General features: G+C 53.3%; 1 protein-coding gene across 1 annotated transcript in view; it reads left to right on the top strand.

Annotated features, from left to right (window-relative positions):
- Positions 1-2,898: 2,898 nt before the first annotated feature.
- The window catches only part of LOC147736949 (GTPase IMAP family member 4-like), a 54,067-nt gene continuing 38,762 nt past the window's right edge, over positions 2,899-18,203 (top strand). Inside the window, exon 1 of the mRNA XM_086953968.1 lies at positions 2,899-2,923. Within this exon, the coding sequence (XP_086810094.1) occupies positions 2,902-2,923 (22 nt within the window). The 5' untranslated portion in view covers positions 2,899-2,901. The remainder of the gene's footprint in view (positions 2,924-18,203) is intronic.

Raw genomic sequence — 18,203 nt, 5'->3', positions numbered from 1 at the left:
TTAACAATATCGCTGTTTTATTTACAACAGAAGGACTGCATGGACTCCATGGTATAGGATGTCAGGGACTCCAAGATGGAGTAACCCGGAATGGCCAAGATTTAAAGGTACTGGGATCGAGAGAATCAATGTGCAGAATCCTAGAGACTCTTTGATGCAGGACGTAAATGAGTCCCATGCGTAGCTGTTTAGAGATGTCAATGTACAGGCCTTTAATTATTACAAAGTGCAGGGACCCAGTGATTCCAAGATACAGGAATCCAGAGATTCCAAAACACAGGGGTCCAGAGTTTCCAAGGATCATGCTTCTATAGATTCCAAGGTGTAGCACTTCAAGGATTCCAAGATACAAGATTTCTGGGATATGAAACTGCAGGGCGTTTAGCGATTTGAAGGTGCATGGATCCAGAGATCCCACCAGATTGGATTTCATGGATACTAAGGTGAAGGAGCTCAAGGATTCGAAGATCCGGGCATTTAGTAATTCCAGGCTGCAAGCTTTCACAGAGAGGAGGCAGTCTGCAGGATTCCACAGAGAGGGGGCAGTCTGCAGGAGTCCACAGAGAGGGGGCAGTCTGCAGGAGTCCACAGAGAGGGGGCAGTCTGCAGGAGTCCACAGAGAGGGGGCAGTCTGCAGGAGTCCACAGAGAGGGGGCAGTCTGCAGGAGTCCACAGAGAGGGGGCAGTCTGCAGGAGTCCACAGAGAGGGGGCAGTCTGCAGGAGTCCACAGAGAGGGGGCAGTCTGCAGGAGTCCACAGAGAGGGGGCAGTCTGCAGGAGTCCACAGAGAGGGGGCAGTCTGCAGGAGTCCACAGAGAGGGGGCAGTCTGCAGGAGTCCACAGAGAGGGGGCAGTCTGCAGGAGTCCACAGAGAGGGGGCAGTCTGCAGGAGTCCACAGAGAGGGGGCAGTCTGCAGGAGTCCACAGAGAGGGGGCAGTCTGCAGGAGTCCACAGAGAGGGGGCAGTCTGCAGGAGTCCACAGAGAGGGGGCAGTCTGCAGGAGTCCACAGAGAGGGGGCAGTCTGCAGGAGTCCACAGAGAGGGGGCAGTCTGCAGGAGTCCACAGAGAGGGGGCAGTCTGCAGGAGTCCACAGAGAGGGGGCAGTCTGCAGGAGTCCACAGAGAGGGGGCAGTCTGCAGGAGTCCACAGAGAGGGGGCAGTCTGCAGGAGTCCACAGAGAGGGGGCAGTCTGCAGGAGTCCACAGAGAGGGGGCAGTCTGCAGGAGTCCACAGAGAGGGGGGAGTCTGCAGGAGTCCACAGAGAGGGGGGAGTCTGCAGGAGTCCACAGAGAGGGGGCAGTCTGCAGGAGTCCACAGAGAGGGGGCAGTCTGCAGGAGTCCACAGAGAGGGGGCAGTCTGCAGGAGTCCACAGAGAGGGGGCAGTCTGCAGGAGTCCACAGAGAGGGGGCAGTCTGCAGGAGTCCACAGAGAGGGGGCAGTCTGCAGGAGTCCACAGAGAGGGGGCAGTCTGCAGGAGTCCACAGAGAGGGGGCAGTCTGCAGGAGTCCACAGAGAGGGGGGAGTCTGCAGGAGTCCACAGAGAGGGGGCAGTCTGCAGGAGTCCACAGAGAGGGGGCAGTCTGCAGGAGTCCACAGAGAGGGGGCAGTCTGCAGGAGTCCACAGAGAGGGGGCAGTCTGCAGGAGTCCACAGAGAGGGGGCAGTCTGCAGGAGTCCACAGAGAGGGGGCAGTCTGCAGGAGTCCACAGAGAGGGGGCAGTCTGCAGGAGTCCACAGAGAGGGGGCAGTCTGCAGGAGTCCACAGAGAGGGGGCAGTCTGCAGGAGTCCACAGAGAGGGGGCAGTCTGCAGGAGTCCACAGAGAGGGGGCAGTCTGCAGGAGTCCACAGAGAGGGGGCAGTCTGCAGGAGTCCACAGAGAGGGGGCAGTCTGCAGGATTCCACAGAGAGGGGGCAGTCTGCAGGAGTCCACAGAGAGGGGGCAGTCTGCAGGAGTCCACAGAGAGGGGGCAGTCTGCAGGATTCCACAGAGAGGGGGCAGTCTGCAGGAGTCCACAGAGAGGGGGCAGTCTGCAGGAGTCCACAGAGAGGGGGCAGTCTGCAGGAATCCACAGAGAGGGGGCAGTCTGCAGGAGTCCACAGAGAGGGGGCAGTCTGCAGGAGTCCACAGAGAGGGGGCAGTCTGCAGGAGTCCACAGAGAGGGGGCAGTCTGCAGGATTCCACAGAGAGGGGGCAGTCTGCAGGAGTCCACAGAGAGGGGGCAGTCTGCAGGAGTCCACAGAGAGGGGGCAGTCTGCAGGAGTCCGCAGAGAGAGGGGGCAGTCTGCAGGAGTCCACAGAGAGGGGGCAGTCTGCAGGAGTCCGCAGAGAGAGGGGGCAGTCTGCAGGATTCCACAGAGAGGGGGCAGTCTGCAGGAGTCCACAGAGAGGGGGCAGTCTGCAGGAGTCCACAGAGAGGGGGCAGTCTGCAGGAGTCCACAGAGAGGGGGCAGTCTGCAGGAGTCCACAGAGAGGGGGCAGTCTGCAGGAGTCCACAGAGAGGGGGCAGTCTGCAGGAATCCACAGAGAGGGGGCAGTCTGCAGGAGTCCACAGAGAGGGGGCAGTCTGCAGGATTCCACAGAGAGGGGGCAGTCTGCAGGATTCCACAGAGAGGAGGCAGTCTGCAGGAGTCCACAGAGAGGGGGCAGTCTGCAGGAGTCCACAGAGAGGGGGCAGTCTGCAGGAGTCCGCAGAGAGAGGGGGCAGTCTGCAGGAGTCCGCAGAGAGAGGGGGCAGTCTGCAGGAGTCCGCAGAGAGAGGGGGCAGTCTGCAGGAGTCCACAGAGAGGGGGCAGTCTGCAGGAGTCCACAGAGAGATAAAACTTCCTGTTCCAGAGGAGATGAAGATGAGAAAAGATAAAGAAACAAACACTGAAATTGTAAAAGCTCAGAAACCTGAAATGGAGATGGTGAAATATGAAGGTAAGTGGACTTGAGCTTTTTGCAATTGTATTTTGAAACCCACACTTATATCTATGGTGGGCCTCCACCGTCCACAACCGGGGACAACAGCATCCAATTTCACCCTCACATTGATCTGTGCAAAGACCCCTTCTGAGTCCAGAATCTCTTGCTGTGGCCCAGACAGTAGTTGATGAAAATGACTAACAGTTCACAGGGGTTTCTTCAGGGCAGAGTTCAACCATGAACACAATCAAACGGAAGCGTGTCTGATTCTGGAGTCTGTTAATTGCTGCAGTACAGTCCTACTGCCTACTGCATCTACTCCCCTGGGAAAGTTACTTGTTCCTTGGACCCTGTGTGTCTGATCCTGGAGCCTGTATATGCTGGTACAGTTTTCTTACTGTGAGATACTGCATAGCATGAACTATAATCAGAAGCTTTTCAAAGTGCAGGTGTTCCATGAGCGTGGTTGGTTTGACCGTTGCGGTAGTGCCGGTGATTACGTCTTTGTGGATGATTGCGAGGCTACCTCCGGGTTTGCGGAGCCTGACATAGCACACAATCTTGCGGCAAGGGGGATGGCCACTGCAATGGTGGTGGTGGATGAAGACAGGTTTCAATGAGAAAGATGATGTCCCGGAAGGAGTAGTTTCTGTCCTGTAACTCCAGTTCTGTAGTAGGGGTATCTCTGTTATAGTCATAATCTAGTGAATAGTCCCGCTCATGAGCGCGGACCCCGGAGCAATAAAAATAATCTCTTAAGGTGTCAAAAAATGCACTCTGCATAGACCCTTAAGAGAGAATATTTAAAGACAGATAATGCAGCCTACAAAAGGGCCACACTGTCCAGCACTTCAACTAGAAATTCCACCAGATACCAAGACAGCACAGCTTGAAAGCCTTTTTCCCCAAGAAAAGCTTTCCTTTTCAGCAAAAGCCTCTGAAATCATAGAGAGGAAGGAAAGGACAGACAAACCCCATAGGCTGCCATTATGTGGCTTAAATAGGATACTGTGCCTTTAAGAGAACCTTCTAGAACTTCTCCCAGTATCCCAGAATGCATTGCAGGTCCCTCTTACTTTCAGTTCTTCTTGAGGGCGAAGCACGCTAGACCTGTAGCATAGCATCCTTTAACATATGTCTCCACCGGGGAGGCGGGCGGGCGCTTATGACTATAACAGAGAAACCCCTACTACAGAACTGGAGTTACAGGACAGAAACTACTCCTTCTGTAGTAGGGGATCTCTGTGTATAGTCATAATCTAGTGAATAGAATGGCAAGCCCATCCCCAAAACAGGCGGTGGAGACCCAGTAAACAACCACTACTGCGCAAACAAATTCCTCAGCAAAGCCTGTCCAACCTGAGCATCTGTCCTTGCATCCGTGTCCAGGCAGTAATGCTTAGCAAAGGTATGAACCGACTTCCAAGTGGCTCCCTTGCAGATTTCTGCAATAGGAACATTACGCAACAAAGCCGTCGTAGCAGCCTTGCCTCTGGTGGAATGAGCCTTAGGCTTACCTCCTAAGGTCTTATTCGCTTTTTGATAACATAATTGTATGCAGGACACAATCCACCTAGAAATGGACTGTTTCGAGGTCGCAAGACCTGTCCTGACTGAGCCATAATTGATAAACAATTGGTCTGACCTACGAATATCTTTGGTCTTATCCAGATAAAATTTCAACACCCTCCTAACATCCAGGGAATTTAAAGACCTTTCCGCTGGAGATGAAGGATTCTGGAAGAATGTAGGTAACGTTATGGTCTGGTTTACATGGAAATCAGAAATAACCTTGGGAAGAAATTTAGGGTGAGTACGCATAACAACCTTAGCAGCATGAAATACAGTATAAGGTTCATTAAAACGCAGCGCCTGAATTTCACTCACCCTGCGGGCCGATGTGATGGCCACTAGGAACGCCGCCTTCCAGGACAGGTGCTGTAACGAAGCCTTATGAATGGGTTCAAAGGGCTCCTTCATCAACCTGGACAGCACCACATTCAATTCCCATGAAGGCGAAGGAAGTCTGACAGGAGGGAACACTTTCTTCAAGCCTTCCAAAAAGCCTTTGATCACAGGGATCTGGAAGAAGGAAGTCTGTGAAGGGCATTTCCTGTAGTCAGTCAACGCAGCCAGATGAACCTTAATGGAATGCACATTAAGGCCAGACTGCGCCAAGTGAAGAAGGTAAGGAAGGATGACATCTTCCTGACATTTCGTCGGGTCATAGTTCTTGGACTTGCACCAGATGCAGAATCTCTTCCACTTGTAAGCATAAGAAGTCCTAGTGGAAGGTCGCTTTGACTCCCTCAGTATGTCCATACAATCTTCTGGAAGATTCAGATGGCCATATTGCACTATTTCAGGAGCCATGCTGCCAAACTCAAAGACGAGAGGTTCAGGTGCACCATCTGCCCCCCCGAACTTCGTGAGAAGGTCCGGCCTGCACGGCAGCCGAAAGTGAGGAAGGAGAGACCGGTGAAGCAGGTCCGTGAACCACCACTGTCTGGGCCATTCCGGGGGGATCAAGATCATCCGCGCCCTGGACTGGGACAACTTGACCAGTACCGCTGGAATCAGGGGAATTGGCGGAAAAGCGTATAGAAAGCTGTTCGACCAGTCGATCCATAGGGCATTTCCCAGTGACCCCTGTTGGTAGTACCTGGAGGCGAAGTCTCGGCATTTTCTGTTTTCTGCTGTGGCGAACAGATCTACGTCTGGTGTTCCCCACCGTGCGAAGACTTCTCCTAGCACGTCGTCGTTTATGACCCATTCGTGGTTTTCCTGAAGCAGCCTGCTCAGCGCGTCTGCCTGAACATTCTGCACACCTGGTAGATGCGTGGCCGTTATCGTCAGTCCCCTGGCCAGAAGCCATTGCCAGATCGTCTGTGCCTCCTGGGACAGAGTGCGCAACCTCGAGCCCCCCTGCTTCTTCAGATAATACATCGTGGTCGTATTGTCCGTCTGAACAAGAAGAGAGTCGAACTGGAAGGACGGAAGAAAGGCCTTCAGCGCCAAGTGAACAGCTCTGAGTTCCAGGAAGTTGATGTGATATGTGGTCTCTGTCTGGGACCACGTCCCCTGAATCTGTAATTCTCCCGAATGCGCTCCCCAGCCCTGGAGAGACGCATCCGTCACGACGGTCTGCGTGGGAATGTCCTTGTGGAAGGGAACCCCTCTGAGGAGATTCTCCGCTGAACACCACCACTTCAGAGACTGAAGAGCATGCAGAGACAGTCGTATCCTGTCGTCCCAAGATCCTCTCTTCTGATCCCACTGGTCCTCCAAGCATTCCTGCAGAGGTCTCATGTGCAGACGAGCATGAGGAGTGAGGAAGATACAAGAGGCCATTGACCCCAGTAGAGAAGACACCGTCCTCACTGTTGCAGATGGACCGGTCATAAGAGCCTGAGCCTTCCGAAGGATCGATAGACATCGCTCCTCCGAAGGAGACACACTTGCTGACAGCGTATTGATGGAGGCTCACAAGTACTGAATGCACTGAACCGGAATCGGGACAGACTTGGACATGTTGATGTGCAACCCCAGCTTGTTCAAGAGAACGCACGTCTTCTGGAAGTCTGCCTGAGCTTCCGCGAAGGTAGAGGCCTTGATCAACCAGTCGTCCAGGTACGGGTAGACAAACACCTTGTTCTTCCTGAGGTGTGCCGCTACCACTGCCATGCACTTTGAGAAAGTCCTGGGCGCTGACTTTAGCCCGAATGGGAGTACTGAGTACTGATAGTGATTGGCGCCGACTTGGAACCGCAGGAACTTCCGATGTTTCTGTGCAATCGGCACATGGAAGTACGCATCCTGTAGGTCTATGGCACACAGCCAATCCCCTCGTTGCAGCTGAGGATAAATCTGATGCAACGATAGCATGCGAAACTTTTCCCTGCGAATCCATTTGTTTGCTTGTCGCAAGTCCAGAATAGGCCGAAACTTGTTCTTGTCCTTCTTTGGCACAAGAAAGAACCTGGAGTAAAGACCCCTTCCTCTCTGAGACCGAGGAACGTCTTCTATCGCCCGTTTCATCAACAGGGTATCCGCCTCCGCCTCCGCCTGAAGCTCTCGCAGCCGGAACTGCGTGCTTACTGGCGGAATCGCTGGAGGCGGGCTCGTGAAGCGAAGACTGTATCCATTGCAAACAATATTCAGCACCCACTTGTCCTGAGTAATTTTTCTCCACTCTGCCAGGAAAAATCGAATGCTTCCCCCCACCGGAGTGGGTAACGGATGTGGGGAAGTAACAGCTCAGGGCCTAGACCCGGCCTGGCCCTTCGTCGCTGTCGCCGACTGATGGCCGCCTCTACCCTTCTGTTTATTCTTCTGGAAGGGTCGCCGGAACTGCTGCTGCTGGTGTTGCTGCTGCTGCTGTCCCGACGCCTGCCCGCGGCCTCTGCCCTGGCCCCCAAACTTCCGTTGGAACGGGCGGTAAGACTTCTTAGTGTCTTTCGGCTTCTCCAAGCCCACAGCCGCAAGCGTCTCGTTCTCTGCCTTCATCCGGGCCATCTCATCATCCGCATGTTTCCCGAACAGCGTTTCGCCGGAAAACGGCAGATTGGCCACCTTCTGCTGCGCCTCCGGCTTGAGTGACGTAAGCCGTAACCACGCATGTCGTCTCTGGTTGATACCATGGCAGTAGCCGTGCGCCGCCAGGAGAGCGGAATCCGCCGCGGAGCCAATGATCTGGTTGGCCACCAGCATACCTTCTTGGACCACCTCCATAAAATCTTCCCTTTTCTCTCTGGGCAAGAGGTCCGCAAACCGCTCCAAGGACTCCCAGAGAGCCCTATCATATCTGCCCAGCAGGGCTGCGGTGCTCGCTGCTTTCATGGAAGTCGCAGACGTGCTGCACACCTTGCGCCCTGACGCATCCAGCCATTTGCTGTCCTTATCCGGCGGGACCGTCGACGTTGGCGTGGCGGCATGGTGTTTCCTTGCCGCCGTCACAATCACTGAGTCCGGTTGGGGATCAACGCGTAAGAACGCCGGATCCGACTCCGGCGCCCTATACTTTCGCAGCAACCGTGACGGAGCCGCCTTCGTGACTGCTGGGGTCAAGAACAGATCCATCGCTGGTTCCTCCAATCCCGGGACCAGTGGGAGCAGTGGTCGTGTCACATGGCGCTGTTGAAGCGTATCAAAAATGACCGAAGTCTTTTGTTCAGGGACGGCCAGAGCAATACCCAACTTCGCTGCCCCCCGCATCAACACCTCCTGGAATGAAACAATGTCATCCAAAGGGGAAACCCTCGTAAGGGGAGATCCCGACACAGAACGTGAACGTTCACTGCTTGAGGATTCAGTCCGGTCACAGGACCTCCTTCGTCTGTGACGGTGTCGAGAGTGGCGCCTGCTGCTCGATCTGTCCCTTCCTCGCGACCGTGAGCTCGATTTCCTAGGCCTCTCCACCGGCTTCGGGCGAGGGGTACCTTTCGGAACCGAAGGCAAGGAGAGAGATCTCGGAGGTCTCACCGGGGCCCCCTCTGGAAGCGGACGTGGTGGAAATCCATGAGGAGGAACCGGCGGTGGGGCTACCGGAACCGGTGTAACCGGAAGTAGAGGCACCGGCACTCCCAGAGGCGGAAGTGGCGGTCTCGGCTCCTCCTGTGGCAAGGGAGGAAGAGGAGGCAACGGAGGCGGGTCTTCCTTAGGCAATGGAGGAGGAGGAAGCGGTCGTGGTGGGGTATATACATCCTCATGCCCAGCATCCTGAGATTTCGCAGGGGAGTCCGGTACAGGCGCAGCCCCTCCAGACGGAATATCACGGCCCTCTGGGGTCGAAATCACTCTCTGCCGCTTAGGCGAGCGGGAAGGTCGTTTGGAGACCGATCTGGTCCTTTTGGATCTCCAGCTACGCTCCGATGGCGACTTGCACCTCTTCGACGTCGCTCTTCTGCCCTCCGGTGTCGATCGCCGCCTCCGTGACGTCGATCTCCGATACTGGGACGAATGGCGTCCCGCCATAGACCTCCGTCTAGACGCTGACCGCCGCCGCCGCGACGGCGAGCGCCACAACGACGAATCCCTCGTCGTCGCCCTCTTCGATCTTTTGGACTACGACGGTCCAGTAGACGTTCGCCGCAACCTTGATCGACGGTGATGTCTCTCCGGTGACCGCAAACGGCGATGCTGGTCCTCACGTCATCGGCGTGACCTAGCCGACGACGATGATGATGACGATGAAGGTGAAGACGACGTAGATGACACTGACATCGTAGACACTGGCCTTGACGGATGCTTATTTAGAAGCCCCGACGTAGACCCACCCCTACGTCTCGACCCAGAGCCCTGGGGAGAGGGGGAACACACCGCCGTCATGCCTCTTGATGCCGTTGTCGATGCAACCGACGCCGGCGATCTGGGCTGTTTGCCGGTTTTCCTGCCTTTGGAGGTCCCTCCAAAGGCCTCAGCACGGGCAGAAGGAGCTAGCCCCGACCCCTCTGCAGCCTTCATTCTTCTCTCTTCAAGGCCTTGCAGCCTGGTCTTCCTCCTGTCTTTCAGAGTCCTCGAAGACAGGGCGCTGCAGATCTCACAGGCCTCCGGCACGTGGGAGGCCGGTAGGCAGACCACGCACACCTCGTGGTGGTCCGATTTCGCCTTCTTCCCTCCGCATTCAGGGCAGGTATCAAACAGCCCCGGCATTTTAGAGCCCTAAAATGCACCCAATGTGACCGTCTGGACTTGCTTCTTAGCGGTCGCTCCCCTCGCTCAATGCCTGCCCCAGAGACGCTTTGCTGCCCAATAACCACATCGCCTGCCCTGATTGAGCTCCTGACCACCCCCACATCGCCTGCAACTAAGAGCGCTTCGACGATAACATAGCGCCTGGTATCGTTGGCATATTTATTTATTGCTGCCCTGCATTGCGGTATTTTGGCTGATCTGTGTGTTACTGTCGGCTGTGCCCCTGCTTCGATTACGCTGCCATTTTGTTGTGCTGTTTACTTCTGCCCCGTGTCTTCTCCCAGTTCCTGCCTCCCAGCTGCCCCTCCCACACACTAGTATAGCTATCGAGCCCCGTCCTCCTTTCCCTCTGTGACCGTCTGGACTTGCTTCTTAGCGGTCGCTCCCCTCGCTCACTGCCTGCCCCAGAGACGCTTTGCTGCCCGATAACCACATCGCCTGTCCTGATTGAGCTCCTGACCACCCCCACATCGCCTGCAACTAAGAGCGCTTCGACGATAACATAGCGCCTGGTATCGTTGGCATATTTATTTATTGCTGCCCTGCATTGCAGTATTTTGGCTGATCTGTGTGTTACTGTCGGCTGTGCCCCTGCTTCGATTACGCTGCCATTTTGTTGTGCTGTTTACTTCTGCCCCGTGTCTCCTCCCAGCTCCCGCCTCCCAGCTGACCCTCCCACGCTCCGCCCCCCTCCACTCTCCATTTAAGACCGATGAACCAACGTGCAGCGTCCACGCGCAGCGGTCGCGCCGAAGGCGCGCCAAAGGTAAGCCCGTCTATGCCCGTCCGCGCCTGTACAGCGGCCAGCGCCAGACCTCCTGGTCCCCGCAAATCTCACCCCTCCCGCATTACTTACGACTCTACCACCCTCTCAGCACTTAACCACGGCTGACACCTTATCTGCGTCCAAGCCGCCCCAGGACACACCCATGGACCATTCACCTGCTACTCCTGCAAGTTTGCCTGCATTAGGACCCTCACCAAATCTACCAACACCAAACAGAATGCTGACACCAACCACCTGAAATGTATCCTTCTCAACACCCGCTCAGTCCACAGTCACGCCGTTCAACTTTGGGATCTACTCGACACTACATCACCGGACGTCGCCTTCCTCACTGAAACCTGGATGAATGCCTCGTCAACGCCCGACATCGCCATAGCCATCCCGGACGGCTACAAGATTATCCATAAGGACCGCACCAACCAAATAGGAGGAGGCATTGCCATTGTTCATAAGAACACCATTCGCATCTCGACCAATTCCGATGACAACCTCGCAACCGCCGAACACCTCCACTTCCAGATCCACATCGAACCCAAGACCACTCATCTACAGACCACCTGGACCGCGCACACAATTCAGCGAAGACATCACTGACTTCATCAGCCCACACGCCCTCCCCTCCGAGGACTACATTCTACTTGGTGACCTCAATTTTCACCTGGAAAAGAACAACGACAACAACAGCACCACCCTTTTGGACAACCTCGCAAATCTTGGACTCAAACAACTTGTGAACTCCCCCACCCACTATGCCGGACACACGCTCGACCCAATCTTCACATCCAGCAAATACATCTCCTTCAACCACACCACAGCTCTCCATTGGACGGACCACAGCTGCGTGCACTTCAACTACAAAAAGACTACGACCCACAACCACCCACAACAAATTCCCCGCAGAAACTGGAACAAAATCACCAACGACCAGCTTCTCACATCACTCCACCAATACCCCCCTGCCTACTCATCAGACCCAAACCAAGCAGCCACTAACCTTGCACAATGGATCACCCGCAGCGCCGACGAATTAGCACCACTAAAAAACAACCCTACCAAGTTAAACCTCAAGAAAGCCCCATGGTTCAACGATGAGCTCAGAAAATCCAAGAAGACCTGCCCCACCCTCGAGAAAACCTGGAAAAGAAACCCATCCACTGAAAACCTAGCCACTTTCAAGAACGCCACTCGTAAACACCATCAACTAATACGTTCCACTAAGAAAACAGCATTCAAAGATAGACTCGACAACAACGCCCACAGCAGTAAGGAACTGTTCAACATAGTAAAAGAATTCACCAATCCCTCAGCCGGCACCAATGACATCACTCCCTCCCAGTACCTCTGCGACTCCCTAGCTTCATTCTTCCACAACAAAATCGCCGACATACACAACAGCTTCATTAACCAGTTGGGTGACCAGTCCACCCCACTCACCTCTGAACCTAATCCCCCTCCTAACAACCTTTGCACCTGGAAACAAGTCACCACTGAAGACACCATCCGCCTGATGAACTCTATCCACTCAGGATCGCCAACCGACCCATGTCCCCACCACATCTTCAACAAAACAGACTCCATCATCGCTCCCCACCTTCGCGACATCATCAATAGTTCCTTCAACTCCGCTACCTTCCCGGAAAGCTGGAAACACGCCGAACTCAGCGCCCTCTTGAAGAAACCCACAGCAGACCCCACTGAACTTAAAAATTACCGACCTATCTCGCTCCTCCCATTCCCTGCCAAAGTCATCAAGAAAGCTGTCAACAGTCAACTCGCCACCTTCCTTGAATCCAACAAATCCCTTGACATATCACAATCCGGATTCCGAGCCAAACATAGCACCGAAACCGCCCTCATCGCAGCAACAGACGACATACGAAAACTATTGGACAATGGAGAAACAGTTGCCCTCATCCTACTTGACCTCTCCGCAGCTTTTGACACAGTTTGTCATAGCACCCTCATACATCGTCTCAGCAGCATCGGAATTCAAGGTAAAGCACTGGACTGGTTCATCTCATTCCTCGCAGGAAGAACCCAAAGAGTCCGCCTCCCCCATTTCAAATCAGAGGCCACCGAAGTCATCTGCGGCGTACCACAAGGTTCATCACTCAGTCCCACACTCTTCAACATATATATGAGCCCCCTCGCATCCATCGTTCACAAACACAACCTCAACATCATCTCCTATGCTGACGACACCCAGCTGATCCTCTCCCTCACCAAAGACTCAAACAACGCCAAAACCAATCTACACGAAGGGATGAAAGAAGTGGCCGAATGGATGAGGAACAGTCGCCTTAAACTGAACTCGGACAAAACAGAAGTCCTCATATTAGGATCATCCCCCTCCGCTTGGGATGACTCATGGTGGCCACCGGCTCTGGGAAACGCCCCCAAACCTATGGACCACGCACGTAATCTGGGCTTCATCCTAGACTCCTCCCTATCGATGACCAGACAAGTCAACGCCGTCTCTTCCTCATGCTTCAACATTCTACGTATGCTCAAAAAAATCTTCCAGTGGATCCCCACCGAAACAAGAAAGACAGTCACCCACGCACTAGTCACTAGCAGACTAGATTACGGAAACACCCTTTACGCCTGAACCACAGCCAAATTACAGAAAAAGCTCCAACGTATCCAAAATACATCAGCCAGACTCATTCTAGACATCCCCCGCAAAGCTCACATCTCCAGTCACCTGAAAGACCTTCACTGGCTCCCCGTCAGCAAAAGAATAACGTTCCGTCTCCTCACCCATGCACACAAAGCACTATACGACCTAGGACCCGAATGCCTCACACACGCCTTTCCTTTTACACCCCCACCCGCAAACTCCGATCATCCAACCAAGCCCTCGCCGAAATACCACGCATCCACAGGTCCACCATGGGTGGAAGATCTTTCTCCTACCTCGCGGCCAAAACGTGGAACTCCCTCCCCACCCATCTCCGCCTTACTCAAAACCACCTATCCTTCAGAAAGCAACTCAAAACCTGGATATTTGATAAGTAATTCCCCACCCCCTCAAGCGCCTTGAGACCTTACGGGTATGTAGTGCGCTATATAAATACCAAACTTGAACTTGAACTTGAACTTGAAGGAAGACGAAAACAACAACTCTTTTTTCACTTAGAACACAAAAACTCTCAAAATCGCAAGAGCTCAAGCTCCAGGGTCCTGCTAGCAGGAGCCGAAAAAAAGAACTGAAAGTAAGAGGTGTGAGAAGGTGGCCTGATATGCAGTGCTCACTATTCTAGTGAACACTATGTATCAGTCCAGCAACCCTTATTGATGATTGGTTGTAAGTCAACCTTATAGACCAGCTATCCTAGTAGCGTGGATACGAGCAGTCTAAGGCTAAAGACTCGAGAGGGCGTGTTAAGCCAGCTGTTATACCACACATATACCCCTTGAACACCAAGTGAAAGGACACCACACAAGTGTTATGAAAATAAACAGATATTTATTAAGAAGCACAACAGCCCTGGACTCTTTATGAGGACAGGGTACTAAGCACAAAACAAAACTCTTACGAAAATACTTAAGTTAGCACAGTATATACAAATGCCCGAGGGGCACGGAAAACCATATACTCTGAAAGTGGAATGCGAAATTACTAGCAGGTAAGTACAGTACTAATAGGCTTTGGAATCGCTAGATATTGACTATAGAATCTTCAGATTACTTCTAGGAGACCCAGGGGACTCGGGTGCAGAGTGTGTACTCTCACGCGTGATGCGGGACAAAGTCTATGGTAGCTAGTTTTCAGAAAGTTAGTGTTCTCGGGCGAACCCGACCTGGTAGGAGGAAAACGAAAGTGGATTCTGACCCTTGGATAGTGAGGCTATGCTGGGGCACCGAAATGCCGAAGTTACCTAGCCCAGGGGCTGCAGCTGCATAGGTCTCAAAAGACGTCGGGAATCCTCGTAGACGGACCAGGAGCCTGGAAGAAAGAAGTTGCTGGCAGGCGACCAGTGAAGAAAGTTCGATGGATCCAAGCCTGGATCGAAGATAGAAGACACCTGAAAGCAGAGGGGACCAAGTTCGTGACTACTAGCCAGTAGTCAGGTGGCACCAGGAGGGCACCGGATGGTAGTCACCTCGACTAGGTGAGTGGGCGACGCTGTGCTCTGCAGATCTCACGGACCAGGAGGCGTTGTCGGCGACCAGGATGGAGGAGCGAGCTGTCCCACGATGGATGAAGCTGTCGGCGTCGCTGGACCCAGGATTGGGCAACAAAGCCTTGGCAAATTCAAGCCCACGCGGTGGACTCAAAATGGCGTCTGGAGTGGACCAGGAGGGTCCGGGGTGCCTCTCTTGAAGAAGGAAGCAAGGGCCAGTCTGGAGCAACCAGACCAGCAGCAGTGATGTCGTCGGGCGTCGTTAAGAAGGCCACAAGCCAGCCGGCTAGTAGCCAAACAACGCGGTGAGCAGCAAAAAGCAGAAGGGCCCCACGCAGATCGTGGAGATGCTGGAGGGCTGATCTTCGGTGCTGGAGCTGCTCAGGGTTGGGGCTTCTCGGACCCCAAAGCACTCACCAGTGGAAGACTCGGTGGGCTTGTTGCAAAGAAGTCGTGCAGTCTTGGCGATCGTCGGTCCCTCGAGGTCTCGTCGCACTCACGGTTCTCAGCTTGGCTGTAGAGGTGAGTAGAGGTCAGAGGTGCCAGGGAAGCCGGGTCTCGTCGAGCTGGGTCGTCGGATTCCTGAGGAAGGACTTGCAGCAGACCGCAGTGTTCTTAGGATGGTGCCTGCGGATGCAGGGTGACTACTCCTTAGCCACAAGGGAGAATCTTGAAGAAGAAATCTTGATGTCCTTTCGCAGAAAGTTGTGTCTTGATTCCAAAGATGATCTAATTTGAACAGGGGGCCCGCTCCTATCTTTATACTAAGAAAAGGGGCTGACCCAGTGACTAGGTCCTGCCTATGGGTGGGACTAGGAGGGGGGTGGTTACACCCCTCTCCCATGCCGGACTTCCCCCAGGCCAGGGGCTGGTGTGCCCCTGGAACTGGTTCTGACCGGCCTATGCGTAGTGAGCACCGGGGTGCCACTCAGCAGTCACCTTCCTGTAAAGCCCTGCCTACCCAGGATACACAAAACTCTGGCATGGTGCTAGCACCGCCCCGGACAGGAAACCCTTTGTCCAAGCTCTCCTCGCTGGAAGGACTCCCAGCAGCAGGAGGTCAGACTCGTGTCTGTGGTGGCAGCATCCATTTTGTGGAGCTGAGGCTTCAGTTAACTTTAACCGGGGTTCACAGTTACATACATGTCGTGTCCCTCTAGAAGGGTGGAATGCTAACCCCGTCGCCAGATTTGGCGAGGGGTTAGTATTCCAATTCGTATGACACCTTACTCGACATGTTTTGATAAAGCAATACCAAAGATAGCATTTAACCGCGAGGATTATAATGCACTTAAGAGTATATGGTATGCGTTATCATGGAACAGCTATTAGGACTTGGTTCCGCAAGCTGCAGACAGGCTCAGCTCATGCCAGAGCACCATCTCACACGATTCCAAGCACTCTGCCTTCAGGATTGTCAAGGCCTGCCATAGGAGTGACGGTTAGGAATCTGTGTGTCCATTTTTAGGGTTAGATATAGGTATACTATATCTACAGCAAAGGGTGATTACACGACTTTGCCCCAGCTGTCGTGCAGCCAGTTGTGTCAGATTTAGATGGCCATCCAGGGGTGGCATAATACATGCTGCAGCCCCTGGTAGGCCCTGGCTACACCTATGCCCTGAGTTACAGGGTCTGATAAGGTGGCCCAGTACCAATTGGTAAATGCACCTAGGGTACGTGTTGTAATTTACAGAGAGAACAGCCAGGCTGTGGGTCTGATTGGCAGGCCCACAGCCAGAGAAAGTCGTAAACCAGTGAAACAAAAGCAAAAAATCTGGGTGATCATAGGATTGCAGACCCTACTCTCCTACATGACCCCCCCCCAAACTTTGGGACAATAAGCTAACCTTGACCAGGTGAGTCTTCTTGTTCTAAGTGGAAATATCTGGAGAGCCCATCGGCATTGCCATGATCAGTACCAGGTCTATGTTCCACTGTAAAGTCCATCCCCTGTAGGGAAATGGACCACCTAAGCAGTTTGGGGTTTTCACCCTTCATCTGATTTAGCCACAAGAGGGGCTTATGGTCGGTCTGAATCTTGAAGTGAGTGCCAAACAAGTATGGCCTCAGCTTCTTCAGGGCCCAAACCACAGCAAAGGCCTCCCTCTCAATAGCTGACCAATTCTTCTCTCTGGGGGTCAGCCTTCTGCTTATAAAAGCAATGGGCTGGTCTTGACCATCAAAATTCAGTTGAGAAAGAACAGCTCCCACACCCAACTCAGAAGCATCTGTTTGGACAATGAATGGTTTGGAGTAGTCTGGACTCTTAAGGATAGGTGCAGAGCACATGGCCTGCTTTAGGCCATCGAATGCTTTTTGACAGCCTGCTGTCCACTGAACCTTTTTTGGCATTTTCTTACTTGTCAGTTCATTTAATGGTGTCACAATTGAACCATAGTTCCTGACAAACTTTCTGTAGTATCCAGTCAGGCCCAAGAAAGCTCGAACCTGAGTCTGGGTGGTTGGAGGAGCCCAGTCCCTGATTGACTGTATTTTGCTCTCCAGTGGCTGAACCTGGCCTCCATCTACAAGGTGGCCCAGGTATACAACCTGTGACTGCCCTATCAGGCACTTGGTGGCCTTGATAGTGAGGCCTGCTGCTTGCAGAGCCTCTAACACTTTCCTCAGGTGGACCAGGTGATCCTCCCAGGTGGAGCTAAAGACAGCAATATCATCTAGATATGCTGCACAGAAGTCATCCAGCCCAGTGAGAACATGATTCACCAACCTTTGGAATGTGGCAGGTGCATTTCTCAGACCAAAGGGCATTACCACAAATTGATAATGCCCACCAGGGGTTGAAAATGCTGTCTAGGGCTTGGCATCCTCAGCTAACCTGATTTGCCAATACCCAGCTGTCAGGTCAAATGTACTTAAGTAGTTGGCAGAAGCCAATCTATCTATAAGTTCATCTGCCCTTGGTATTGGGTGGGCATCAGTCTTAGTGACTGCATTGAGACCCCTGTAGTCCACGCAGAACCTCATCTCTCTCTTACCACCCTGGGTGTGAGGCTTTGGCACTAGAACTACTGGACTAGCCCAAGGGCTATCTGAGGGTTCAATGACTCCCAACTCCAACATTTTCTGCACTTCAGTTTTGATGCAGTCTCTAACATGATCAGGCTGCCTGTAGATTTTACTCTTGACTGGCAAGCTGTCACCAGTGTCAACCTCATGGGTGCACCAATTGGTCTGACTGGGTGTCAGAGAGAACATATGTCTGAAAGACTGAAGAACCTGTTTACAGTCTTTCTGCTGATGTTCAGAGAGGCTGCCACAAAAGACAACACCATCCACTGATCCATCATCAGGATTCTGAGTGAGCAGGTCTGGGAGAGGGTCACTCTCTTTCTCCTGTCCCTCATCAATGGCCATGAGCAAGCTCATGTCCTTCCTGTCAACATATGCTTTGAGCCTGTTAACACGGAGCACCCTGTGGGGGCTCCTGGGAGTTCCAAGGTCCACCAGGTAGGTGACCTCTCCCTTTTGCTCAAGAATTGTGGGGGGCCCAGACCATTTGTCTTTGAGTGCTCCTGGGGCCACTGGCTCCAACACCCACACTTTCTGTCCAGGCTGATAAACAGTCAGGACAGCCTTTTGGTCATGCCAAGCTTTTTGAAGTTCTTGACTGGCCTTAAGGTTTTCAGATGCCTTCTCCATATACTCAGCCATCCTGGAGCGGAGA

This window comes from Lissotriton vulgaris, chromosome 1_1, assembly GCF_964263255.1.
Source record: "Lissotriton vulgaris chromosome 1_1, aLisVul1.2, whole genome shotgun sequence".
NCBI classification, from domain to species: Eukaryota; Metazoa; Chordata; class Amphibia; order Caudata; family Salamandridae; genus Lissotriton; species Lissotriton vulgaris.
This window is presented reverse-complemented; position numbering and strand designations above follow the sequence as displayed.